Source organism: Pyxicephalus adspersus, chromosome 7, assembly GCF_032062135.1.
Source record: "Pyxicephalus adspersus chromosome 7, UCB_Pads_2.0, whole genome shotgun sequence".
Lineage (NCBI taxonomy): Eukaryota > Metazoa > Chordata > Amphibia > Anura > Pyxicephalidae > Pyxicephalus > Pyxicephalus adspersus.
Genome location: NC_092864.1, coordinates 64,234,199 through 64,259,769, shown reverse-complemented (window position 1 = coordinate 64,259,769; position 25,571 = coordinate 64,234,199). Strand labels below are relative to the sequence as shown.

Genomic DNA, 25,571 nt, shown 5'->3' with positions numbered 1-25,571 from the left:
CATCCACAGGTATAATTAGAAATGGGAATGGATGGCGTTTCATATCTATGGTATGATGGAAGATCAGCCTATGGAAACCTGCCAGCACAAGGGGGGTGACAAGGGTGGGATTGGGTATAAACCCCAACAGATCAATGTGTGAGCATGGGGGGGTATCAGTGATTGCACTGGGTACACTGGCACCATGCAATGCCCAACACACACACATATTTATATTGATGTATATGAGGTGTGTGTGTATATTTATATATACATACACACACACACACACCACATATATAAATACACACACACCACATATATAAATATATATACAAATATACACCAATATATATATATGGAAGGCATATATCCTGCTGGGTGAAGCAGAGGTCAGCAGACAAGCATACGCGTATTACATGTGCAGTGAATGATGTCAGCCCAGCATATGAATACTGTAATACACTGTGCTCAGTCCCCATGGTGCTCCTGTGTATTCCTCACACCCCCACACACCTGAATGTAGTTGTTCTCGCAGTAGTCAGCCACCCTTTCTAAATTGGTATAGCTGTCCAGCAGGGCCCGCCGGCCTCCGGGGATCTCCTCCTCCAGCAGCATCTGCAGCTCCGCCATGTTTTTCTCAGCACATTCTCCTCCTAGGAGCCCCGCTATACTGCGGAGGGAGAGCGAGGAAAGGCGAGCGCGGGCACGCGCGTCCTGTGAACAAAAAAAAAAAATCCAAAGGCGCGCTCCCTTCTCACAAGCTCACGGCAAGGGGGCGCGCGCCTGCCTGGATCACAGCGGTGAAGGTGGTGAGTGTGCCTGCGCAAAGGTGGGCGGGGCTTATTGAAGGTGGGGGCGCGCACGGTCTTGTCTTTTTGCTCTACCTCCGCTTTGTAGGGTTTCCTAGCAACAGGGAGACCCTGGGAATGCTAGGGAAAGGGGCATGATGGCTGAGACCCATAAACACTCCATTCACACATTTACAGGGAATGACAGGGTCTTTAGAAGCCTTCTGTCCCTCTTTCATCCTATTTTTAGTTAGTTTGATGCACAGACTTCAATAAAAATATTCTATTTACCTATGGGTCTATTGTACTAACACACACACATTAGAATGCATTATATTGTGCTTACATTGAGGTCTGATTTATTAGAGAGGATACACTTTCATCAGTGAAGCTGGGTGATCCAGAAAACGTGGAATGGATTTCTGCAAATGAATCCTGGAAAAGGTTTGCTGGATCACCCAGTTTTATTGATGAAAGTGCATTCTCTCTAGTCTTGGAGGGCTTTATTCAATCAGACCCAAGGGATCAAAAATCAGATTTGTTGCATTTTTCCCAATGCCCTCTGCATAACAAAACTGCATTGAAGTGTATAATATGTTGGGCCGCCTTTCACAATAATCACATTGTAGTGCACCAAGGTAATGCAATGGTGAATAACCCCTGCACTACATTCATCCAATCTTTACCCAATCTGACATGCAAATTGCATTCTCACAACTGCACAATAACATGCATGTTACATTTGTGGGATGTGGTGCCATTCATTCCTTATAGCACCCCAATGCACCTCATTGTGGGGCACCACACTACTATACTGTGATCTAGTCCAGAGCTCGCCAACTTTTCAGACCAGGGAAATGATCAGTGGGGTCAGAAAGACCCCGACGGGGGGAGCAGCGCCCAGAGCGGCTGACCACCACAATTTTCTTGCAGATCACCAGTTGGCGACCGCAGATCTAGTCCACTGCTGAAATCAGTCCAGCTTTGATTTTTGAAGTACTGTACAGCAGTGGTGTCAAACTCAAATACACAGAGGGCCAAAATTAAAAACTTAGACAAAGTCATGGGCCAACCTTAAAATTTATTGAAAAAAATTGAGAAAGTTTTTCCTTCTCATTAGATATAAACCCTTTTCATATGGAAACAAAGAGGTTTTGGTTCACATTCAACCTGGAACAAGCATATATATAAGAATTTTCTTTCTCTATTTGTAGCCTTCTGAGTCAAATTTCAATGGTAACCTTTTTGAACAGGCTAACAATAATAATAACAATTGTCTAGTGTGAAAATCCAACCATTCAAGTCCATGCCTTGGAGTAGCAAGGAAAAGTACAGCTGAGGCGGAGTGCTGGGAATGCTAGACGCGGCCAATGCGGAGCTAAATCTTACGAGTGGCCCACCGCTGAAACTTCCTCTTCATTGAAATAGTACTGCTACTAAAGTACCCAGCATTACTTGCATCTATAAAACAGTCCAATGCGGGGCCACACATAGGCAGAGAGCCCGCTGGTCTATAGACGCCAGTGATGCCGGGAATTGTAGTAGCGACGTTATTTTAATGCAGCGGCTGGCCAGCTGCAGTTCATATTTAGGATTCCTTTGGGGGCCAAGAGTTTGGCATCCCTGCTGTAGAGCATTATACATCCTATTTAAATCCCTAAAGCAGCACATTTGTGTGAATGGGTCCTTAATCATTACATTTATTATTTTAATAAAGTCATTATAAATCAAAATTTTTTATGTAAATGCACTCAGTGGTTTACTGGATAATATTTTGCATAACATCACTTTACCTTACTTTGCACATCTTTGATATTTTATTTTCCTGTCTGTGTCCCATTTCGGAGAAATCCCTCTTTTTTTAAAAAAGAACAGAAATACGAGGAAATCCCTCTAAATGAGAGGAAATCCACTCGGACACACCAATCACCACAACAGATGTGTATCCTATGAAAGTTTTCTACTTTCCTTTTGTTGCAGTAACATATCCAAAAGTAAAAAAAAAAAAGTAAAAGGATACAATTAAAAGTGTTGTGTATTATATAGTGTTTATAGTGTTGGATATTGCTGTCTTTACTTTAGTCCCCGGGTTAAGGACATCCAACATACGGACGCCTCCTTGATATGAACGGAGCTTCCAGGGGCAGTTTGCATGACTTGCAGAAGAAATCTTTTGCTAAACACAGCTGAGTATGTTGGTGATCTTAGGGGGTGAGCTCTTTCTGCAGCCTCTTGTAACTCTTTAATGACCAAGACAAACTCATCAGTGTAACGCCCAGGTGGTTAATAAACGGATTGTCGTTCTAAACATCTGCTTGTGTAAAAGCGGTATATATTTAGCAGCCACCAACAAAACTAGTAGTAAAATAGCAGTAAATAATTTTACTTTAGTTCATGAGCCTCTCAGGAAGGAATGTGTTAATAGCTCATACTTCTTTACCTTGATCTTTTAAATGTAATATTCATGTGCATATAACAAATTCCATTTGATTTTGACCAACACCTTTTTTCTAAATGTCATTAAAGAGATAGAAAGTTCAACTGGGCATCGATTTTCTTTGCCTTTGATATTTTGTAAGTTGACAACTCGAAGGAAATTTGAATTCAGTGATGAGTATGTCTCTCAGCATAAACTGCTCTGATGTCCAATTACAAAGATTTATTGTACATTCTGGCAAATCAAGTAAAAAATGTGTGCAGTATAAATAATCCCATCATTCTGAGAGATAACAGTGGACATGACATGCAGGTTGTATGATTTTATTACAAATCAGAGACGGATCATAGAGAAATTCAGTACTGTATTGATGAACCAATTTTTCCCCCCAGAATACATACTATCAAAACTTAATGACCCGCAACATTGTAAAACTAAAATATTTTAATAAAAGAAAAGCTTTCTATCTAATGGGGGTAAAAAAAACTTGGGGAAGTTAGAAAACTAAATCCAGCCCAAAATAGCCATTTCCCATATCTACACAATTTAAAAAATATATTCCTATTTATTTTTATATATTTAAAATTTGAAAACAACATACTTGTGTGCTCTAAGATTATGTATTCTAAAATGGTTATTATTATTACACAGTATTTATATAGCACTGACATATGACGCAGCACTGTACAAAGTCCATAGTCATGCAATAGTTGTCCCTCAAAGGGGCTCACAATCTAATCTCCCTACTATAGTCATTTGTCTTTAATACAGTCTAAGGTCAATTTTGGGGGGAAGCCAATTAACCTAATTGCATGTTTTTGGAATGTGGGAGGAAACCAAAGTACCCACGCAAACACGGGGAGAACCTGCAAACTTCATGCAGATAGTGTCCTGGTTGAGATTCAAAGCTGGGACTCTGCAGGTCAAAGTGCTACCCACTGAGCCACCCTGCTGCCCATCCATAAACATTTAAAAAAGTAAATTCTTTCCCCCACAAGAAAAGTGGGTAATTGCCAGTGACCATGGTTCAGATCAAAACAGTGGTATTGATTTGACATGATTTGACAATTTGACATGGTACAACTTTACAACTTTACTTTATGGCCCTCCTATATGGACTCTCGGAACAAAAGTTACCCGGTATCTTCTCTTAAAAGACATTTCACAGTGGGAAAGAATATGCATTTCTTGGAGCATCACAATATCCGCCTTAAATTTCTTGAAAGACTGTAAACTTTAAGAGCAATTCTGGAGGATTCAGAAACCCTTCATAATCCGGGTAACTAAGAATCATTAAAAAGGAAAAGGAAACGGGAGGTTTTAAAACTAAAGACATTCCATATAGAGTCATGAGAGATGGGTGTTGCAGAGCTTCTAGTAGTTCTAGTAGTTATAACCCATGTTAGTCCATACATTTTTTGTGAAAGTATTTTCATCACAAGGATTATATTGCTGTAATAAACTAGTATTTGAGAATTATGTTTCAGTCATCGTCAGTAGGAAAAGTTATTTGTAAGATAGTTGTGTTATATAGGCTTATATAGGCTTATGCCTATGACATGGATTTTTTTTTCTTTACATTTTTACTGCTTTTAGAATAAAAAGAAATATACTTTCTGCTATGGTAAGTGACATTATTTGTAGGCACATTCTATATCTGTAATAAATATTTGATTTTACAGATTATATTCTTGTTATCTTTGGCCTGAAATCTGCTTTTATCTGCTGAGAAGCAATAATGCATTAGAAAATGAATGTTCATTGAAGCTCTCAAATATCTTTTTTATGGTAGTAGCTTAAAGGTATTATCATGAGCCGTATTAACTGCTGCAAAGAAAGAAAGGTACAGCACACAGATATGCCATCAAACTTCTCTCAAAAGTCCGATAACAGTCATTGCAAGAACCATATGGAGCAATGTATAAGAGACAGAAGCCCACATGTCTATCAGAGATATTAGGAACATGTGATTGCTGAGAGAAAACAGTTTAGCTTTGATCAAAAAGTTGCCTAAAAAACTTGCTTAAAAAGCAATTTAGTAACAATATTATCAGTTCAGCTATTTTCATAGAACACGCCATGAATGCACCTAGTCTGATCTTTATAGTAAATGTTTGCTTTAGCAAAAATGGCTTGTCGAAGAAGTCAACTCATAATGATGATACGCAGTATGAAATCCTTTAACATTAGAACCACCAAACCTACTCCAATGTAATATAGTCCTTTTGGTAGGTAATATAGATACTTTTACTTTATTAATAACTTATTTGGTAACTTATTTTGTATGTAAACCCAAATACAAAGTGGTTTAAATAAATTTCCTTTTGCTTTGTAAATATATTTGTGTATTTTATTAGTGTGAAAATCTACATTTCTAGTACATCTATTGACTATTGTTAGCTTATGCGCTCTCTCACTCAGAAACCTCTGTAAAAGTGTACCCTTTGATAATGTGTTAATGCTGGTGACAGTCTTCTACATGTATGTATTTTTATATTTTGCACACATTTACACTTTAAGCCTGTGCCTTTTTTAGAGATATGAGACTTTTCTGTGATCTTTTTTTAGCAGTAGCTCCATTCAGTAGGGGCTTCACATACATTTACATGGCAAGCCATGTCCTTAGCATTTTAGTAACATTCTCTGACTGTAATATAAGGGCATTCCAGTCCTTGGAAAATAAATATTTAGCTTTATTGAAGAAAACGTCTAAAAGAAAAAAAAAAGTTACACCACACATATTCTTCACAGCATGAGCTAGACTTCAACACTTTCTGCAACGCTCCTTTAAGCCAAAAGTCCTGACCCTCACAACTTTAACTCTCTCCTAAATTCCATCAAGAATTTTCTAAAATGTCACTCTCATGATTCCAGGATCAGGACCCTTCTAAAATGTGACTCCAGATGTCTAACAGTTTACCAGTCCCATCCTACTGGGCATAACCTCCTCAGCAATTGGAAAGTTGTTAAGCTATCCGAATCTTGTTAACCCCCCTACACTGTATAGGCAAATCTAGAAGAATCTAGGGAAACAGTAAACAAGACTACCAGTGAACTAAATATCTACAAATAATATTTAAAAGTGTATCTAAAAATGTTATTGATGTATTAAAAGTTTGATTTATTAAAGCACCACATACAGGGTCCACTAAATAAAACAGAACATGACAATATAGTATAATTGTGACTGTAATAGCATATATAGGAGAACAGGTAGATAAAGTGATGAATATCATTCAGTGTGTTCAGTATCAGCATTCCTATATTATAAAGCAAAAAAACAGCAACCTTACATTAATATTTAAAACCCTGTTAATGTTAATCACAGTGTGCAATTGACATTACCAAATAACCCACATTAGATATTGATGATCACATACATAGGATAAAGGATTTATGCGTACATGAATTAGATAAAATGTATACCCGGAACATAACCTTAGATATGTCTGATCTCTTAGCACCTAATACCTAACCATGTAAAAAATAGTTGAGGAAAATGTGGTCCATGCTTGTGTATTGATTTGATAGATATAAAAAATCTCGTGCTGATTTCAACCTTTTTCTTGTTTTGTTTTTTTTTCCACCTATTTTAGCATGTTGATGTGTCTAAGATCTCTGAACTGATTTAGATGCATACATATTCTACAAATCCATTTACCATTTCAAATGCATTACTATTTACTAAAACATGGGGTCACAAAATATTAAAAGGATCCAGTTAATAGTGAATATCAAAGTTTCGTCCCTACATGCTTGTCGTATTACATTTCACATATTTATTGTGTCAGCCTGAGGTTGCTATATCAGGGCTTCACTTTTAAGCACATATATTTGTGATAATAGGTAAATATGTCAAATCTAATTCAAAGCTCAACTCCTCCTCATATAGCTCTATCTCACCATTTTATTATTATATCACAGTATTTGCAGAACCTTTTCCTGCTAGAGAAACAAGTGCAGGAACTGATTCCTTCCGACAGGAGGTTAGATTGGTAATTCATTTACAGTATGTGTAAAGCAAATCTGTAAGAAGAATCAGTGAAACTTGGTGTATACTTCACCAGGCTATGAAGATAAATGTTAAAAGAACATCCTACTTGGTTAAATTATATTTTCTTATCTCTCTATAAAGTAAACATACGAGGGGGTGCTGAGAAGTTCCTGACTTTGCCCAGAATGAGGAGAGATAGAGTAGTTATGAAATAACAAATTTATTTACCATATTCCCCCTGAGACTGATGCATTTGGTACAGCGTAGTTGCAGCTTTTCTAGACCGTTCAAATAAAAGTCCTTTGGTTGGGCCTCAAACCAGCTCTCAGCAGCATCTTTTACGTCAGAAATGTCCTCAAAACGTTGCCCCTTCAGGTGTTTCTTCTAATTCAGGGACAGATAATAGTCTGAAGGGGCCAGGTCAGGTGAGTTAGGGGGGGATGGTGGACCAATTGGAAGAGTTAGGGGGGGATGGTGGACCAATTGGAAACCCAGGGTGTTCAATTTGGCAGCCACAACGTTGGATGTGTGCACAGGAGCAATGTCCTGCAAAAAAAGGATCCCTTTGGTCAACTTTCCACGTCGTTTCGTCCTATATGCCTCCTTCAGCTGGTCCAAGAGGTTAGCATTATACTGTCCAGTGATACTAGAGCCCTGAGGTAGGTAGTCCACCAACAGAATACTGTCTTTGTCCCAGAAAACGGACGCCATTGATTTTTTTGGCCGATTTCTGGGTTCCGAACTTCTTCGGCCACAGGGAACCGCTGTGGCGCCATTCCTTTGACTGTTCCTTGGTTTCAGGACCATAGATGTGGAGCCAGGTTTCATCCCTAATCAATAACCTAGCCAAAAAGTCCTTGCGCATGTCTAGGATAGTGGTTATAACAAACCCAACACGCTCCCGTGAGATGTCAAGTATCTGGGCATCTTTTTTGCAGATATTCGCCGGTAGTCAATTATCAGCTCATGGACAGCATCGCAGGTTGCCGGGTCAGTTGAGAATGGGGACGCCCACTGCGGGGCTCATCTTTAACTGTGAAATGCCCAGTCTTGAAACAAGATATCCAGGTTTTGACAGTGCTGTAGGAAGGACACTTCTTGAAACTTGCTTGTGCCTCTGCCATCACAGCTTCTCACTAAAAGAAAAAACAGTTTTAAGAATCACAAAGGCCTGATATTTGCACAACTACATACTAAGATATTAGGCTGTCATATACCTCCACACTCATTTTTCTATTTCAACTAAAAGGGGGCAAAGCCAGGAACCTCTCAGCACTCCCTCGTATGACAACTGAATCAAGTGTCTATCTTGTACTTGTTCTTGTATCTTGTGCATGTATCATTTTCATATTGGTTTCTGCATAATGTTTTATTAAATATATGTTTTTTAAATTACAAATAAGCATGCATCTCAAAAATCAGGCAGTTCTTTACAATACTTTTAAAAGGAATATTATAGTGCCGCTCAGTGGATATGACTAATTTTGGTATTGATTTTCTATATAGGACCAGCAAATTCTACAACTATTTACAGTGAACTTGGCTCCAGATATATTATTTCACGTTTACGTGCTTGCATACTAAGTAATGTGCAAGTATTTAATTACCCCTCTTGCTAATTGCAGTTCTTCACCATACAATTCCTTTATCCCTCTAAAAGAAAGGCAGCATTTTCACACAACTTAACCCCCTGCTGCAGCCTATTATTAGTTATGATTTTGCAGTTTATTCAGTTCAGGAAAAGAGGAAAGTGAGGAAATGCTTCGGGCTGTCTGTTGCAGGCTGCTGACAACATCTCATCCTAAGACACAGCTACTGGTGTTTCTTAATTATAAAATAATTTTTTGGATTTTTAGAACCAAACCTTTAAATAGAAGCCCAAATGAACACACTGAGGACAAAAAAATGGACAATTTGTCTCTGATGGGGCCCTAGTGCTGTAATACTGAATTGTATTTATCTTTCTACATACATATCCTGCATAAATTTCTCATTTAGGTCATACATTTTTGCCGAGTACATTCCCCATAATTTAGGTTGAAGAAATAATCTGCAACCTTGATGTGCTGAAAAGAGTAGAAAACCTGCAAATGAATAATTTATGTCTTTTTATTTTTAGAAAAACAGAGAAAAGCCAACACATTTTTAGCTTCCAAGTTCACTGCCCATTTCATCTTCTATTAACCTTTAATGAAGTCAGGGACACACTGCAACTGCTTGTTTGCTAGGGGATTTAAACAGACGCCCATTAGAAGTCTATGATGCTTTGCTTTGTCCTTGCATCCCTTAAGAAAGGCATTAAGAAGATGCTACGCAGCAAACTCCCACACTGTTGAAAAACCATTTGCTATCCCAGATTTTGATATACACAGCCCAGCTGTCAGTCTCATGCTGTGTGATTCATCATTCCCTAGCTAACAAGAGGGGGAAAAGACATCACTTAGGCTCAGAAAGCAGCTCTGCTAGTGAATATTACATGGGGTGAACATTGTTACTTGTCAAAAACATCTACTCAGTAATATGCAAGTAACCACTCACAACAACAAAATCAGGACATGTATGCGTACAACAATGAAGATTTACCAACTAAAATACTGATAAGCAGAAATTGTGTCACGTACCATTTACTGTAATAATGTGTATTATTAGGTAAATAACTGTTATAAAGAGCACATTAGTAATTTCTTCCTTTAGAAATTGAGACAAACTTAACTGATAAGATTACTTTTAGGAATAAGAAAAAGTTCAGTTTTCCTCTTTTGCTAATACTACCTGAACTACAGTAACACCCATTAGCCTGCTTTAGATTCATATTTATCTGAATTATATGTATGGGACCTTCAGAAATCTTCAAAACCTCTGGCTAAAATATTGTTTCCTTTGACCATGTGTTTTCCTAGACTTAGGGCCATGTACCAGTGTGCATAGCCACTGGCAGGCAAAAGAAGATTTAGATGGAAGTTTTGAAGCTGTATAATTCAAGTAAGTATTGTATGTGTCTGACGTGTGGAGGGCAATGTTATTTTAGGTCTGGTGGGGGATGACAAGAAAAAGTTCTTTCCTGTAAAAGTACAGTTATCCTTAAACAGGCAACCATGAGCTACCAGTTTTGTCCCATTGGCCCAACTACTAAGATATACTTTCTAAGCAATACCGATCTATGGGTTAGCACTGAGAGGCAAGTGCAGAGAAGGGATCAGAAACTGATATTTAATTTTTTGAAAAATGCTAGTTGACTCTGTATATCTATGAGACTCAATGTTAGGAGACGCTCCTTGGGCCGACAATCCCAGGGGGTGCCCCTTTGCCCACCTATTCTCTCTGCAGTAGCAGAAAAGTTTTAGGGTTTACCTCTCTGCGGTTGCAGCATCCTTGTCTCTTGAGTTCTTCCTCCCGGCATCCCCTGTACTGGGACTGCACAGCTGACGGGAATTTGGAGCTGTGCTGCAGCTAATTAGCAGAGTGGTTCCTATGTAATCCCATGCTGCCATTGGCTCTCTGCTTCTATTACTCTATGCCTGGTGTAGCGTTAGCTGGACTTATCTGTGCTGGAGCGAGTTGGTGTGTTTTCTGTTGCTGACCATTGCCTGTTTGCCGACATTTCGTTGAACTCAGCCTGGACTGACCTCTGCCTGTGACCCCAACTCCCTTGTATTATTCCTGATTGACTGCTTACCTGTTTTGACCCCAGATCTTCTGGTATTGTACTGTTTATCTGTTAGCTCCTGGTTTGCTGCTAGCCCATTCCCAGGCGCCATCCTTTGCGCAGAAAGTCCTGGGGGCAACCGAGTGCTGGGAGACGTAACCTGTGTCCCGAGGGGGGGACTTACTAAAGGTGAAGACTGCGGTGTTAGATTGTGGGATGGTGTTTGGTGAGGACTGGTGCTGACTAGGGCCTTACACCCAAGTTTTGGGAATGCCAGTAGAAGGTGAATTGACCTGGGGCCTTATACGTAGAGACCTAGACTCTGGCATCAACAAATGATAACGAAATCTAATGGATGATCCAATTACCAGCTTTGGTGGACTGACCTTACTGAAGCCATATCATCTATAGAAGCACGTCTCCATCTTATTTTCTCTAATATTTTAAAATATGTTCAAACAGCTGTCAAAAACTTTATAATCCATTAAATATTTATTAAAATCAAGCAAAAAAAGAAAGTGAAAAAATTACTTCTAGGTGTTGATTTTCACATCTCCTGACTATAAGGCTCTGTGGGTTAATTTATTTTCAATCAGACTATATGTTGGCTTTACTAAAATGGTATTTAGCAGAGTTTTACAGCGGACCCCTAGGTGTTTTGCATACTGTCTCTACATCACCAACACAAATCTCAATTCAATGTAATACAGGTAAAGAAGGATTTGTAATCAAACAATAACTCTTTGGGTTGACTGCAAGAAACAAAACTAAGTACAGACAAAAATAATAAGTAAAGATTTTGGTTCTGCCCCCTATTCCAATGCAACTGCAACTGCCACAGATCTATGGGCTCCAGTGCTAATCCCCACTATTTAGGACAAACTCCTTCACACCAGGAATGCCTCTTCACCTCAGAGTCCCCCCTTAACATTAGATCCCCCCTGTTCACATCAGAGTCCCCTCTTTGCACCCCCCCTTTCTTTTACATAGAGTCCTACCTTCATGTTACAGTCTCCCTCTTCAAAACTGGACCCCTTTTTCCTTAAAACCCTCCTATCAGACTCGAGTCCCCACTGGGGAGTACTCCCTTCAAATCAGAATTCCCCCATTAGCACTAGATGTTGGTGCTTTATAAATCTAGGTTTAAAAATCTTTGTCTCTTTATCAAAAATCAAAGGTAAAAAAAGCTTGTCTAGTCACATGTTTTGCAATCCAGAGCTAAACTGCTACTTTAAGACAACATTATGCCTTAATAAAAGGTAAAAGGCAATGCAAAAGGTGCAATAATCTATTAACAAAGCAGCAAGCATTTTTTTGGAGCTGATCTTTAGCGGGTGAGATTTAAGTTGTAGTATTGAGTCTGTGTACATTATCTAAAATCTTTGTAAATACATCGGCATTATATAATATAGTCAGTTCTGTTTTGTTATATTTCAAGTATATAAAATGTAAACCATACTTTCACTGATATGAAGCAGCAGAGCGTTTCTCGAGCCTAGGAAAGTAATAATAGAAATAGATTGGGTTCCTATATGATAATATCAAACTTTAATCCTGGGGAAAGTTATTTGTAACAACCCGTGATGTCCATTACTTGCACCATTGATTAAATGTCAACTTTGCTGCATGCCGTTTGATGGAAATAAGGGAAGGCCTTGCTTTGCATATTTTCAAATGATAAATTATTTGTCTATCGTTTAACAAACATGCAGACGGAAGACCGAGGTTAAAGTAACTAAAGTATTGTGATTTATTGGTACTTAGCTGGAAATGTCACATTGCCAATTTAGCTGGAAATACTGTATCTAAATTGCATGCAATTACAGACTGATAACAGTACATCCTGCCTGGTGTTCCTTAGAAAAGGATTAGCGTATTTATCTATTTAGAGAACATCATCCTAATTCAACAGCTTTCTCTTCCTTTAATGATTTCATGTCTGTGACTATCATACCATCTTATATGCATTGCAACTTTCTTTACAGGATACGTGTTATATTTATATATAACAACCCAAGAAGACTACAGTCATGTATAGGAAATGTGTTTGATGTTTGTTAGTTGCAAAAACACAGGTATAATTTTTATGTAAAGTTATGTAATAATTTATTTGTTTCAAAAGTAGCTAATGGAGAGGCTGGGAGATCTTAGATTAGATTCTGTCCTGTGCATTACGTTTCTCATTTGACACTATTCTGTGAATACAAAGCAGATGTAGCATAAAAATTGCACCAAGCTAGAATTGTTCAAAATGTCCAAGCATTTCCTAGCTGGATCAAACAATAATGTTTATGTTTACCAAAATTATGTGTACTACTGTGCAGAATGAGTATAATTTATCTGCCTGGACCGACCTTTTGCCTGGGACCCCAACTCTGCTTGTGTTTTGTGTACCTCATTTGGTGGACGTATATTCTGTGTATGACCTATGGCTCTGTATTCTGGACTAGTCTCAGTTGGAATCTCGGTATTGCTTTATCTGTGGGCTCCTAGTCCTCTGCCAGCCCATCCCAGACATCATCCCTTGTGCACTAAGTCCTGGAGGCAACCGTGTGCTAGGAAACACAACCAGTCTCCCGAGGCTGAGCGACGGCTTGCTATAGGTGAAGAGTGCGGTGTTGGATTGGGGGACTGGTGTCTGGTGGGCCAGGGCCTTACATTAAGGCAGTGTTTCTTTAAACTATGGGTTGAGACCTAAAGCGTACCTAAATTTAGAAAGTTTACTTTACATAAAAAGGTTGACAACCCTTTTATGTTAGGTAAAAATTCATTTTTTTTAACAAAAAGGGTGCAGTACTGACCCCCAATTCTCGACCGCCTAGGCAATCCAGAATTAATTAGAACGCAAAGCCTCCCGGGATACCTACGTCAGGCATCGCAGGAGGCTCTTGGGTGCTCCTTCTGCACATGCCCGAGCATCTCAGGTATGCGCAGAAGGAGCCTTTTCAAGGGGAAAAAACATTTTGCCGATCTTACGCATGCACAGTGAGATTGGTGAGATTTTTTTTCCATCCTACATCACCCGATGTCGCACCTGGTGACATAGGATGAAGAACCCAGAAGAAGACAGGAAGATGGTGGCGCGCGGACGGATGCTGAGACTACGTGGGACCCGAAGGCCCTGCGGGACTGAAGGTAAGTGGATTTTTTTGTTTTAGGCACTTTTGGGTTTAGTTCCTCTTTAAACCCTAACAATGCATGTCTTTTGTTTTTTCCCTTTCAGCCTGCAAAATATAGAACTTTGTTAAATCTGATTGATAACTGTGAAAACAATTGTTGAATTTGCCGGAAATTTTGTGAGCTGGAAATTCTCCGCCTGGAAGGAAGGGTTTATGGAGAGATTTTTCTATATTTGTATTGTGTTTAAAGGGATAAAACTTGTCAATATCTGCAGGTATTCCAGAGATGTACTAAATATGTTTTTATTTTGTTCAACAGACACTTTAACATGCTGTAGCTATGTTCATACACCTCTGGGTCCATGTACTTATGTTCACAGCTTATTTTCTTTTTTTTAAAGAATAGATTTACTTTTAGTGGCGTAAAAACCTCAGATGTGGTCCCAGCTGGCTCTGCATCCTACAAATCATGCCAAAGCTCTATTTTATCCTGTATGTAAACCGTATTCCACCAGGAACTAATGGAAGCTGCCAACAGCTACTCATAGTAGTAAATAAGGGCTATGGCATGCATGTCCATACAGGTGGTTGGACCATGTTACAGCAAACATCATTATTTATATAATCTGTATTGAAGAGGAAAGTAAGTATTAACTTTAGTAGAGTGCACATAGGGAGGCAGCATCTATAAAAGCATTATATGTTTTGATGTGTGTATTTGTAGAATTGTAAAACAATGCAACAACATTGTGAAAGGTATAATTAAAGAGTATAAATAATAAATATTTTTAATGACAGGGAAACAATCATCAAATTTCACTATTTTTGGGCAGAATGTACACAAAAAAGAACACACAATTACCCATGTAGCACAGGATTTATATTATGGTTACTATGTTTATTACTATTTTACTTATTCTAATCCTGAAATTGTATTTTCAAGAAACAGCTATAGTTTATAAGGCTTTAATCCACAATATTTGTCCAATGATAAGATAATATTGTATGTTTATGAAATCATCCGCAGGAATTTTTTCTGGAAAAACTTTAAACACCAGTTTTGCCACCAAACATCAGTGTGTATTGTTGTAAGATACTGACTTAATTAGTTTCAGACTTTTCATAGTAATGTGTTATTGAAATGTTTTGGGGTTATTGGGGAACTTACAAACAATTGCTTGGCTGACATTCATGGGAATACCTTGTTTAGTATATATTGTTAGCTAATGCTTATTGCCTAATGCTAATTGTCCTATAATGTGATACATAAGTAGGAAATGGATGGAAGAGGAAGATCAAACAAGCAACTATTATAACAGTGATGCAAAGTTAGGCCCACTTTTTTTTATAGGAAACCAAATATATAAACTGTTATAATCTCACCAACCACTGCTGCCTACCAAGTTACCTATGTCTGACTTTTTTAAATCAAAGATTATGAAACCTCCCGCAACCCAACCTGAGATTCTTCACTCCTATTCTATACACTATGACAGATGGGACCTGTGAACATTTTGGTGCAATGCCATTCTTCATTTTCATCACAGTATACAAAAAGAATTGCATTTTTTTTACCAATGAAAACAGTTGTTTAAAATATATATATGTAAAAGATTCATTAAAAATAAAAGTTATCCACAAATAATAAAGTACTTGTTGCCCATATAAACCACATTATCATCGGCCCCTGCAACTAGAGAATCTGTCTTAAAAATTATTTGAAATAACTGCTGCACTAAGGAGTCCAATTATAAAGTAATTAATGTGACATTCACTAAAACATTCCCTAGTGGAGAATCAATTACTGCAATTAAAATGTATGGACCTGGAAGATTTTCCCAGCTTTCCTTTTTACATAGCTATTGCCCATTAAGGCAGAACATCATAGTGATAGGCCGATAGAAAAGTGTGAGTCAGAAGGAAACTGGTGTTCCTGTATAACTGGGGGCTTCAAGGTTGCAAGGTGGGGATTCATTTAAGGTTTAAAAAAATTATAATAAAAAAAGAGAAAAGTTGTGTAAAATGATACAAGGTAAAAACTGCAATAATATCATGTTTACTAAAAGCATGCATACTTTTATTAGGACAGGTAAGATATTGAATCAGATATATGGTAAATTGTCACAAGACCTAAAAATTATTTTACATTTCTGAAAACTTTATGACAACAAGTAGAAATGCAGTAACTGTATTATTAAAATGTTACTCTTGTCTATATGGCATATTATCCAGTATGATCATACCTCTGCACAACTAACTTTTTGTCTAAAGCCCAGCTTGAAGCAGAACTAAACTTCATAACCTATTAAAGAAATGCATTTCCAGAGACAACTTAAATTCTTCTAAAGTCTTCTTACCTCCTTCTCTCTCCCACAGCAACCTGCTTTGTAATCCTCCTCTATTCAGAGAACTGCAACCTTCAGCAAGTGGAAATAGGTATGTTAGATAGGTATGTGCAGATCCCTCCTGTACAGCATGCTGGCAGGGAAATGGCTTTTCTACTTAGGCTGATTTTTTTATGCACTAAATACTCTAGAATGTGTTCATCTGACCTAACATAAAAGTTTAATTAGCCTTAAATATTATTCCACTCTAGCTCTTCAATCAGACTCCATACTGCAGCTTCTTGAGTGACATTTATGGAGTAACTATTCAAATCGCCACTAACATTCTTAAAAGTAATTGAATTCTTTCATCTGCATCTTCACAACATGTTTAATTATTAACAATTCATTAAACAGTAAAGTGTAATGCACCAGACAGCGCAATGAGAGCTTCATGAAGGCATTGGAAAATAAAGTCTGCATCATTTCATTTTTAAACATTTACCACATTGTCATTAATATGTTCTTCCATCAGACATCTTAATGTACACTTTTTAAGGCTTTTCATTTTTCTCTGCTGCTGATATAAAGTCCATCTTGCCAGACATTGTAATAAAAACTCAACAAATTCTACTGAAAATCAAACAAGTAATATAAAGTGTTGTATTTATGTGCAGGTTTGCTATTCCAAGAGGAAAATTAATACTCCATATAGAACAAAATACTGTTAGTTTTGGATGCAATTAGGTTTTAGTTTCTTTTTTTTGCAATATATTTTTTTATTTGTATGCACACTACCCGGTAAAATGTATAGGAGGAAAAATTGGATTTCCCTTAAAGTGGATCTAAACCAAAATAAAAAATTGCAACTAGCCAGGTCCTTTTTTTAAAGTAGGGACAGGTGATGTCCCTTCTGCAATAAAATAAACACACCTTCCTGATCAAAATGTTTTCTTTAATCTCACCTGTCTTGGTTCTGTTGACGGCATCTGCATCAAGTCCCAATCTCGGTGTTGGACGTTTGGCCATCTTGATTGGCCAGGCCAGACTGACATCTACGCATGTACAGTTGACATTCAAAAATCTGGCAACCTCCGGACCTGAGGAGTGCCGGATTTTTGAAAACTCTGGATTTTTGAAAGTTATACTTACCTCCACACACACAGGCCAGCCTTCCTCTCGCTGCACCCGCGGACATCTGGCACAGTTCTAGGGAGCAGGCAGCAGGTACGTCCCAAGGTGTATTTAGTGTAGCAAGCAAGACCTAACAGCTGTTTCTACAGAACAGCGCCATCAAAACATCAGTGGCCAAACAGTGTACTACAGTCCCTGTATTGAAAATGCGATCCAAAATTCATGCTGGGAAACTGAAGGATCCGGATTATCGATGTCCAGATTTTTGATTGTCAACTGTACAAGAATTCATTCAGTCCCAGCAGCACTGGGAGATGCCAGGATACCCAGAATATCCCAGCATTGAAAGTAGATAGTGAACAGGTAAGTACTGTATGTTTAATTCTGCAATAACAATGCTGCCTGCTCACAATTTTTATATGTTTTAACTATATTTCCACTTTTATTTTATCCAGGATATATTTAATGTTATGAGCTAAAGCAGCCAAAACATTTTTTTAGTTTTAGATAATGTAGGAAGGATTAGAACATTTGAAAAGTTTTATTTTGGATTTCCTATAGCTTTTAGTTCCAGTGACCTGAAGTGTTTTTAAATACTTATAACCCAGGACAAGTATTTACATACCAGATATAATGACAGAGGGAGTGTGCATTTTCTTTAGCTTGGATAATCTTCATACTTTTGTTGTGTCAATCATTCAGGAAGTATTACCGGCATACAGGGTGTTATGCCAACCTTACAGGGTCAGACAGTCAACTGGAATATTTAGAAGTCATCAATGGCTGCCCATATCTTTCCCAAGTGAAAAGTTTGCAAAACTTTACAAACTTATGTGATTGGTGGTTGGGGACATACTAATGTCCCTAGTCAGTTCATCTCTGGAAAGCTTTTTGGATGTTGAAGGAAACCCACACAAACAATGGTACAATTGGTAACTCTGGCATTCGTGTTATTAAGTTTTTGTTTTAGGATTGCTGAAAATAATTAGATGTAAACCCAAACAAAATCTTCTGGAAGAAGGATGATATCATGATTGTAATTTTCTGTAAATTATTACAGTCTGCTAAACTGATTATTCTCTAGACTCCAATATGAGTTTACAGTAATTGGGAAGGAATGTACACGGTTTGATTTTAACACTCCCTGACATCTAGCAGAGCAGAACCTGTTATTTAGTGTAGCAAATCTCACTTCTATCTGCTTCATCACTGATGTATCATCTGTTTGGGACTTGGAGGGTGATATGACATCTCCTGATTTCCCAAGAGGTTCTGGGAAGAAGGCCCAGTGTCTCTAATAAAAGTTATATGCATTTTTAAGCTTCTTTTTGATGGAAACTCGCTAGTAAGTGTAGCACAAAATAAAAGTTATATAAATCTTTGTTTGATGTTTTTGTATCCAAGTAGTTCATTTGAGCAGCATTTTAAAGGTTATATCTGAATGTCTGTGTGTTCTAGGTCAGAGACTATGGACGTAAAGGTGTCAGAGCATCAGAATTACTACAACTAGAAGTTCAAAAGAAGGAAGCAGCAACAAATATTTTTTATATCCTCAGGAGGGGTTCACTTCGGTAAAACTACCCATCAGCAAGTTGCCAATCATTTGTTACTTGTTTCTTATTGGAAAAGGCGTTCAATTTATAAAATAAATTTACTTTCCCAACTCATCCAATTATTGTCCGGACTTAGCACCAATCACCAATTATTTACCAATTTAATTTTTTAATAAATCCAATGCTTATTAACATTAAATTCTAGGCACAGAAATACTCACAAACTGCCATAAATGACAGACAGCCTGGTTTGTAACTAACTTTAACTATAACTTTACCTTTCACTGTAACTTTGTCTCTACGATTCTAAATTAAAACACAAATTGCAATAAAAACTTGCCAGAGGTTTTACCTATTCTCTTCTATTAGTCCCAAAACAAACACAAAAATAATACATGCAACAACTGCAGTCTTCATATCTGTCTGTACAACATGATTAACAAACAACAAAATGTACTTTATACTGTAAATTATTTTAAATATCCTAATATGTATTGAGGTTAAAGCTGCGTATACACTTCCAATAAATGTCGTTGGAAAAGAACGACCGATCGTCCGAAAATCGTTAACAAAAAAGGTGCACAACGACGCCGACAAACGAGGATTGGAAATGAGCGACTGTCCTGTCAGGTCTAATTGAGCGATGATCGTTCCCGATCTATCATGTGTACAGTCGTTCAGTGATCGTGGATGTTCTTGCAGTACACTTTCTCCTTTCCATGTCACTTCCTGCATTGTTCAAATGATCGTATTTAGCGTGTGTAAATTATTGGTGGATTATATTTGAATGATCGTATCGTTACAGCATGTACAGAATTGTGCACAATATGATCGTTCAAATATAATCGTGTTTAATCGTTGATCTGTTGTAATCATTTGTTTTCTAACGATAGTTATTGGAAGTGTGTACCTAGCTTTAAAGAGACCCTGTTATCACATCCAACCCTGGCAAGCAAACATTGTGACCGATATGGATAGACACTAAAACTGCCAGGGTAAATTTTGGGTTTCAATCCCTGTCGGCAGATAACGGTGTCACAAATTAAATGCTATCAGAATGATTGCACACAGTTCAGACATTTGATATAATTATAGGCATTGGGAAATAACCTTGGATTACCTAGATTTTTAAAAAATTAGATCTTATTTAATAAAAGTTAACAGATAATTAGAATTCTATGCCTAAAAACATGTAATTTCTGGATTTTGTCAAAATAGGGATTGTCCCATTATGACATGTATCAGCTAAAATGAACATATATATTGTAGAATGTGCAATTAGGTTAATTGGCTTCCCCAAAAATTGACCATAGACTGTATTAAAGACATATGACTATGGTAGGGACATTAAATTGACAGTTCGGGACCCCTGAAAACCATATATTCAAGTTTATTATCCAAGAAGTTCAGATAAGGTTCTGCACCACTCCTACCCTCAATTTTTATTTTGTTCAGGAACATGTTCACCAGACATGTTTTCTACCACAAAAATAGCCTCAATGGGTTGTTCTTCCTAAATAATTTAAGATTGATTTCAATAGTAGAGTTATATAAAATGTAAAAAAGTTTAAACATCCATATACTTTTATAGGGTTAAAATTAGAAGGAAGAGGTGCAAAGGTTTGTGTTTATCCTTAAATTTGGAGGATTAATAAAATTTAAATTGATCGAAAAATATGAGATTGCGAATCGAGGAGGGGTGCAAAATAAAGAAGCAAAATAAAATAAAGTAGCAGAAAATAAAAGAAATTACAAAGAATCTTTGAGTACAAAACATGGCTTCACTAGAATCAAAGAATTAAGAAACAAATATTTACCAGTAACTCTATACGCACTACAGTATAGTTTCTCGTCAAAACTTAATTAGGCCACACAGTGCCTTAATAGTGTAACTGTTCGTATACTTCAAAGTAAGGAGGAGTGCACCCCATTCCTGTTGTTTCAAGTGAGATGAGAATAAAGTTGCACCATCTTGTATAGAAAGGTCTGGCTTGGGAGTTGGGATCCAGTGCTAATTCTGCATTTAAATGCTCAAAGTACATAAGACCAGTAATATCTTTTAATTTTGCTAGAACAGCCAGGGGCATAGGCTACAGCCATTCTCACATTATAACTTTATGTGTTGTCACCAGACATGGAGTATCCATTGTATGTTGGAAGTGGCACTGGAGGTAAGGGTTGACTCCCATCGGTATGTATTGGTCTTTCCAGTAAAATAGGTAAGATTTTGTTTCTAGAATGTCAGAATGCATGTGCAAACCATAGGCAGTGTGCCAGGGGAGCCTTTTGATAACCACATTTTCTTTAGGATATTGTAGTTTATAAACCATTCAGGACTTGATTTAAACCAGACCATATCCCGATATAGCCTGAATACAAGAAACAGCCAGGTTTCCCGCAGGGGAAACTTTTTTTAAGGGTCAAGTACATACAAATAATCTGACGATGAAATATAAAACCATATTGCATTGCAGAAAATGACATTTAAAATCTGTAATACAACAATAAAACCAAGGACTTATTCTGGATATTACATCCATATGAATCTCCTACTGAGATTCTGAGACATTTGCAAAAACTTTGACGCGTTTCACGGCAGCTAAGTCCCCTTCCTCAGGAAAAGGAGATCTGAAGATAACATTGCATAAGACATCAGACATTAGACATTGCATTAGACATTAGAAATGTGTTAGGACACACATAATATAATATAATACACATATAATATATTATATAAAATATATATAATAAATGTGTTAGGACACCATATTATTATTTTATATCAGCTGAGGAAAAGGAATTGCATTAAAATGTATTTTTAAATCTGTTTTTATATATTTTTAGCCCAGGGTGTAAATTTACAGAGATCATCTATTTCATCTGTAGATTGCAGTGTTATAAAGCAATTGGAACTGTGTCTATCAACTGGAGGTTATGCTATAGAAATTCAAACTTATTACATAAGATGCTAGAACTTTTAACCAACTTTTATACATTTAGTTAAAGCTGTTAGCTGTTAGAGCCTTCTGTGCAGCTATATTCAGTGATATTGTAGTATTATATAAAGGATTTGTTACAGTAACCAGCAGATGGCTGCTTCCCTCCCCCCTTTTCAAGTACTTTTGCTTTTTAAAATAATCTGTATTATTAAAAGTTTTCCAAAAAGTAATGGAATAAGTTAGCAGTGAAAGCATGGAGGAAAATAGGAAAAAGGGCTGGGATTTTATTGTGACAAAATGAATTATATTCTGAGCAAAAAAGTAAATTAAATACATTGTGTAATAGTATTTGATCTGTACCTATTAAATTTCATGGGATGATAGACCAGTTTGGCTAGAAATGGTAATCCCTACAGCAAGTAAAAATACAAACAATGTCTCATATCCCGACGCGTTTCGCCAAAATGCTTCATCAGGGGATGTATGGGGACCATTAAATCAAATGTAAGCTCAGAGACTATTCATAGAAAATCCAAGCAAGAGTTTCCTCAGAATATGTTTTATCCAAAGAACTCATTCATCTTAAGTGGAAGGAAGAACACATTGTATGTCTGTGTCCTATAGAAAGCAGCAAAGGGGATGCGTCTGTATACGAGACGTTTGTTTGTACGTAATTACTTTAAAGCTTACAATATAATTTCTTTTGCCACCAAACAATCACATTTTTTTCCCTCTTTTTTCTTTATATGTTACTTATGAAGAATGTTGCACCACAGAATAATAACGTGAGGCAGGATTGGGATAATATCTGGAGAGTGAAAGCATGAGATACATCTAAAATCCAAGGACCTAGGCAGCATATAAAAAATATTGATATATGTTTTGGAACAGTAACATTTATTTCTATAATTTTGTTCATTATGGTATAGCTTTTTTTTTTTTTTAAACAATGTATATAGCTTGGCAGAAAAGAAAAGTTTTTTAGTGGGGGAAGAGAAAGAGTAGAAGGTGGGGTGGGTTGATTTATAAATTTAGGGAATCTCACATTCCTTCAAACATTCCCTGGTAGGAATCAATTACTGCCAATAAACACATGGACCTGGAAGATTCCCACCAGTAAATGTTTGAAGGATTGTCAGATTCCCTGTTTTATAATTAGAACCTATATAGTATATAAGAATCATAGAGTTGTTAGAGTCAATTTGTTATTAATTTCTGTCCAGGAGGATTCTATAAATCAGTGGTCGCCAACTTTTTAGGACCGGCGGACCACTAAATTTACCGGGTTCGGAGCCGGGTGTCAATCAAAGGGGAAGAAACTTCCCCTTTAGTGATGTCATGATGCCAGAACCCACCCACTGCACAGGTTATGTCCAGAGACACAACCCGACCACTTCACTGAGTCTGCCTCCATACAGGGGACATGGTCCGCGGCTCTGGCCGGTGTGCCCCCCTAGTGGGGTCCCTTTTCCTGATCGGCCAAAGCCGTCGACCATCAAAATATTTTGGGGACCACTGTTTGTCGACTTCTGCTCTAAATGACCATATGAACTGCAAAAAAGGAATGTCTTGTTTGTGTGATTTAAACGTTCCTGGATAGCAGGGCAATTTTAGGGCGCACTGTCTTGGTATCTCCTGGCAAGTCACCTTTCAATAAACAGAAACATTTTTTTACCAAAACATTTCATTTATAGACATTCTTGCCAGGTATGGAGCATGCAGTCCTTGTCAAGGTTACTTTACCAGTACAAGTCCCATATGACACATTTCTGTTTATTTAGATCCAACACCAATCTCTTGTGTTTTGCAGGATAGGGACAGCTTCTGTGTGAGAAGTAAAGCTTTGTCTCATTAAAGTGTTTTCATGACACTCGGCTTCCTCTCTGATTTATTAAAGCTCTCCAAGGCTGGAGAGGATACACTTTCATCAGTAAACCTGGAATGGATTTCTTCAAAGTAATGTGCTATTTGCTAGCCAGTAATTTGAATGGACTAGATCTATTCCAGGTTTGCTGGATCACCCAGCTTCACTGATGAATGTTTATCCTCCCCAGCCTTGGAGAGTTTTCATAAATCAGGCCCATTGTCTTTTAAAAATAGGATCCCCTTTATTACAATCTCGAGAAGAGACTAGAAATTATTTCCATTTCCTCATGTTTTTTGTTTAGGACAAGGAGATGGTGTACTTGGTTTAGGTAGATCTGGGTTCTCTGGGAAGTACTTTTCTACCTCTCCATAGCAGTCAGCTTCAGTTTGCATTGGGAGCACAGCATCTGGTTAGAGTCAAACATTAATTTCATGATGATTACAATTCATGATGATTACATTGTTAAAAATCTCCAAGCAGAATAGTTGGAAACACGTGTTTATTCATCAGAATATTTGCAAACATTTTTATATGTACTACAGAAGGGTGTTGGTAAAAATATTTGCCTGATTATGCTTTACATTAACATTTTTTGCAATACAGGGAAACAAAGATTGTATTCTTGTCCATGACTCTCTGATGCAGGAAACTCAAGTATCTTTATCAATGAGTAAACTAATTCCTTTAAACAAGTGGAATAAAATTGATTGAAAATGGTTTTATGTTTTGCTCTAAATCTTTTACCAGATGGGTCTCCCGCAGACAGATAACAGATGGTTGTCAGTGTTGGGACATGGAGATCTCTAACGTTTCAGACATAGTTTATTGGAGGTGTAAAGCAACTATAGGATGGTGAAGATTTGCCACGAGATGTCCAGAAGCAAATAAGTGCACTACATATCATTCAGAAGTAATGATCATCATTTTTTAAGGCATTTGTGAAGTATGAAAAGGAGCTTTCATGTACTAAACTGTAAAAGATGTTAACTACTCTATTCAAATTCAAAGTATTATCTAAAGTAAAACAAAAACTAAGCAGAAACATACAAAACCAGTTACTTAATTTTCCACCTAAAATACCCATCTTGAGGTCCTACGTGAGATATTACAAACAGCTGGGTGGACCATTGGTAGGAACAGCGAAAAGGAAAGGTAATGTGTAACTGTAACACATAAAGGGAACTTATTGCCATCCGAATAGACCTCGATACTCCTAACGATACTCCTGCCTCCATCTTCTTTTTTCCTTATTGGTTCTGTTCCATATTTGTTCTGGTATCATCCAGTGTCAGCTTCTGCTTTCTGTACTCAAATATGTTCCCTAAACTCCCAGCTTTAAAACTCTAGGTGTCTGTATGGTAACCTTCATATTTTGGGCCCATGTCTTCCACAGTGTTGCTGTTCAGATATAGGATGATTCCAAATTGCCTTGAACATCCAGCCACTCGTAAGTAATGTAAATATCAGGAACCACCTTAATAATGACCAGTCATAAGTCACTGTATACCTTGACAACTGGCTTACAGTCTAACACTTAAATTAGTTACAAGTGGCAGTAACTAAAGTCAGGGGCTGCCAGCTATATACAATTAATTGCTGTTGTCGCTCTTCAGTCTGCAGGAGACTAAAGATATCATTCTCCCAATAAAATCAGCCTAGGAAGTTTCTAGACTGAAGTTTAGGGATTGTTTTTAATAAAAAAAAGGTAGGGGTTTCAAATTGTGTCAAGAATTATTCTTGCAGACTTGTAAAGTTACTAATTAGTCTTTTCTATGCAATAAAATTAGG

At 37.3% G+C, this 25,571-nt stretch overlaps 1 protein-coding gene and 1 long non-coding RNA gene across 23 annotated transcripts in view; one reads left to right on the top strand and one right to left on the bottom strand.

Moving 5' to 3' along the window:
- ABI2 (abl interactor 2) overlaps positions 1-781 on the bottom strand; it is a 43,996-nt gene extending 43,215 nt beyond the window's left edge. For 7 of the 22 annotated variants that reach the window (XM_072418763.1, XM_072418769.1, XM_072418764.1 and 4 more), the window contains exon 1: positions 496-779. In XM_072418763.1, coding sequence (XP_072274864.1) covers positions 496-612 — 117 coding nt within the window. In that variant the 5' untranslated portion in view covers positions 613-779. Of the gene's footprint in view, positions 1-495 lie in introns of all 22 variants that reach the window. The other 15 variants (XM_072418775.1, XM_072418776.1, XM_072418782.1 and 12 more) reach the window with 5 other exon arrangements.
- LOC140335816 (uncharacterized) lies at positions 502-19,044 on the top strand. Its single transcript, XR_011921762.1, has 3 exons — positions 502-791; positions 16,343-16,402; positions 18,883-19,044. It is a non-coding gene; the product is annotated as an uncharacterized lncRNA (long non-coding RNA).
- The last annotated feature ends 6,527 nt before the right edge of the window (positions 19,045-25,571 follow it).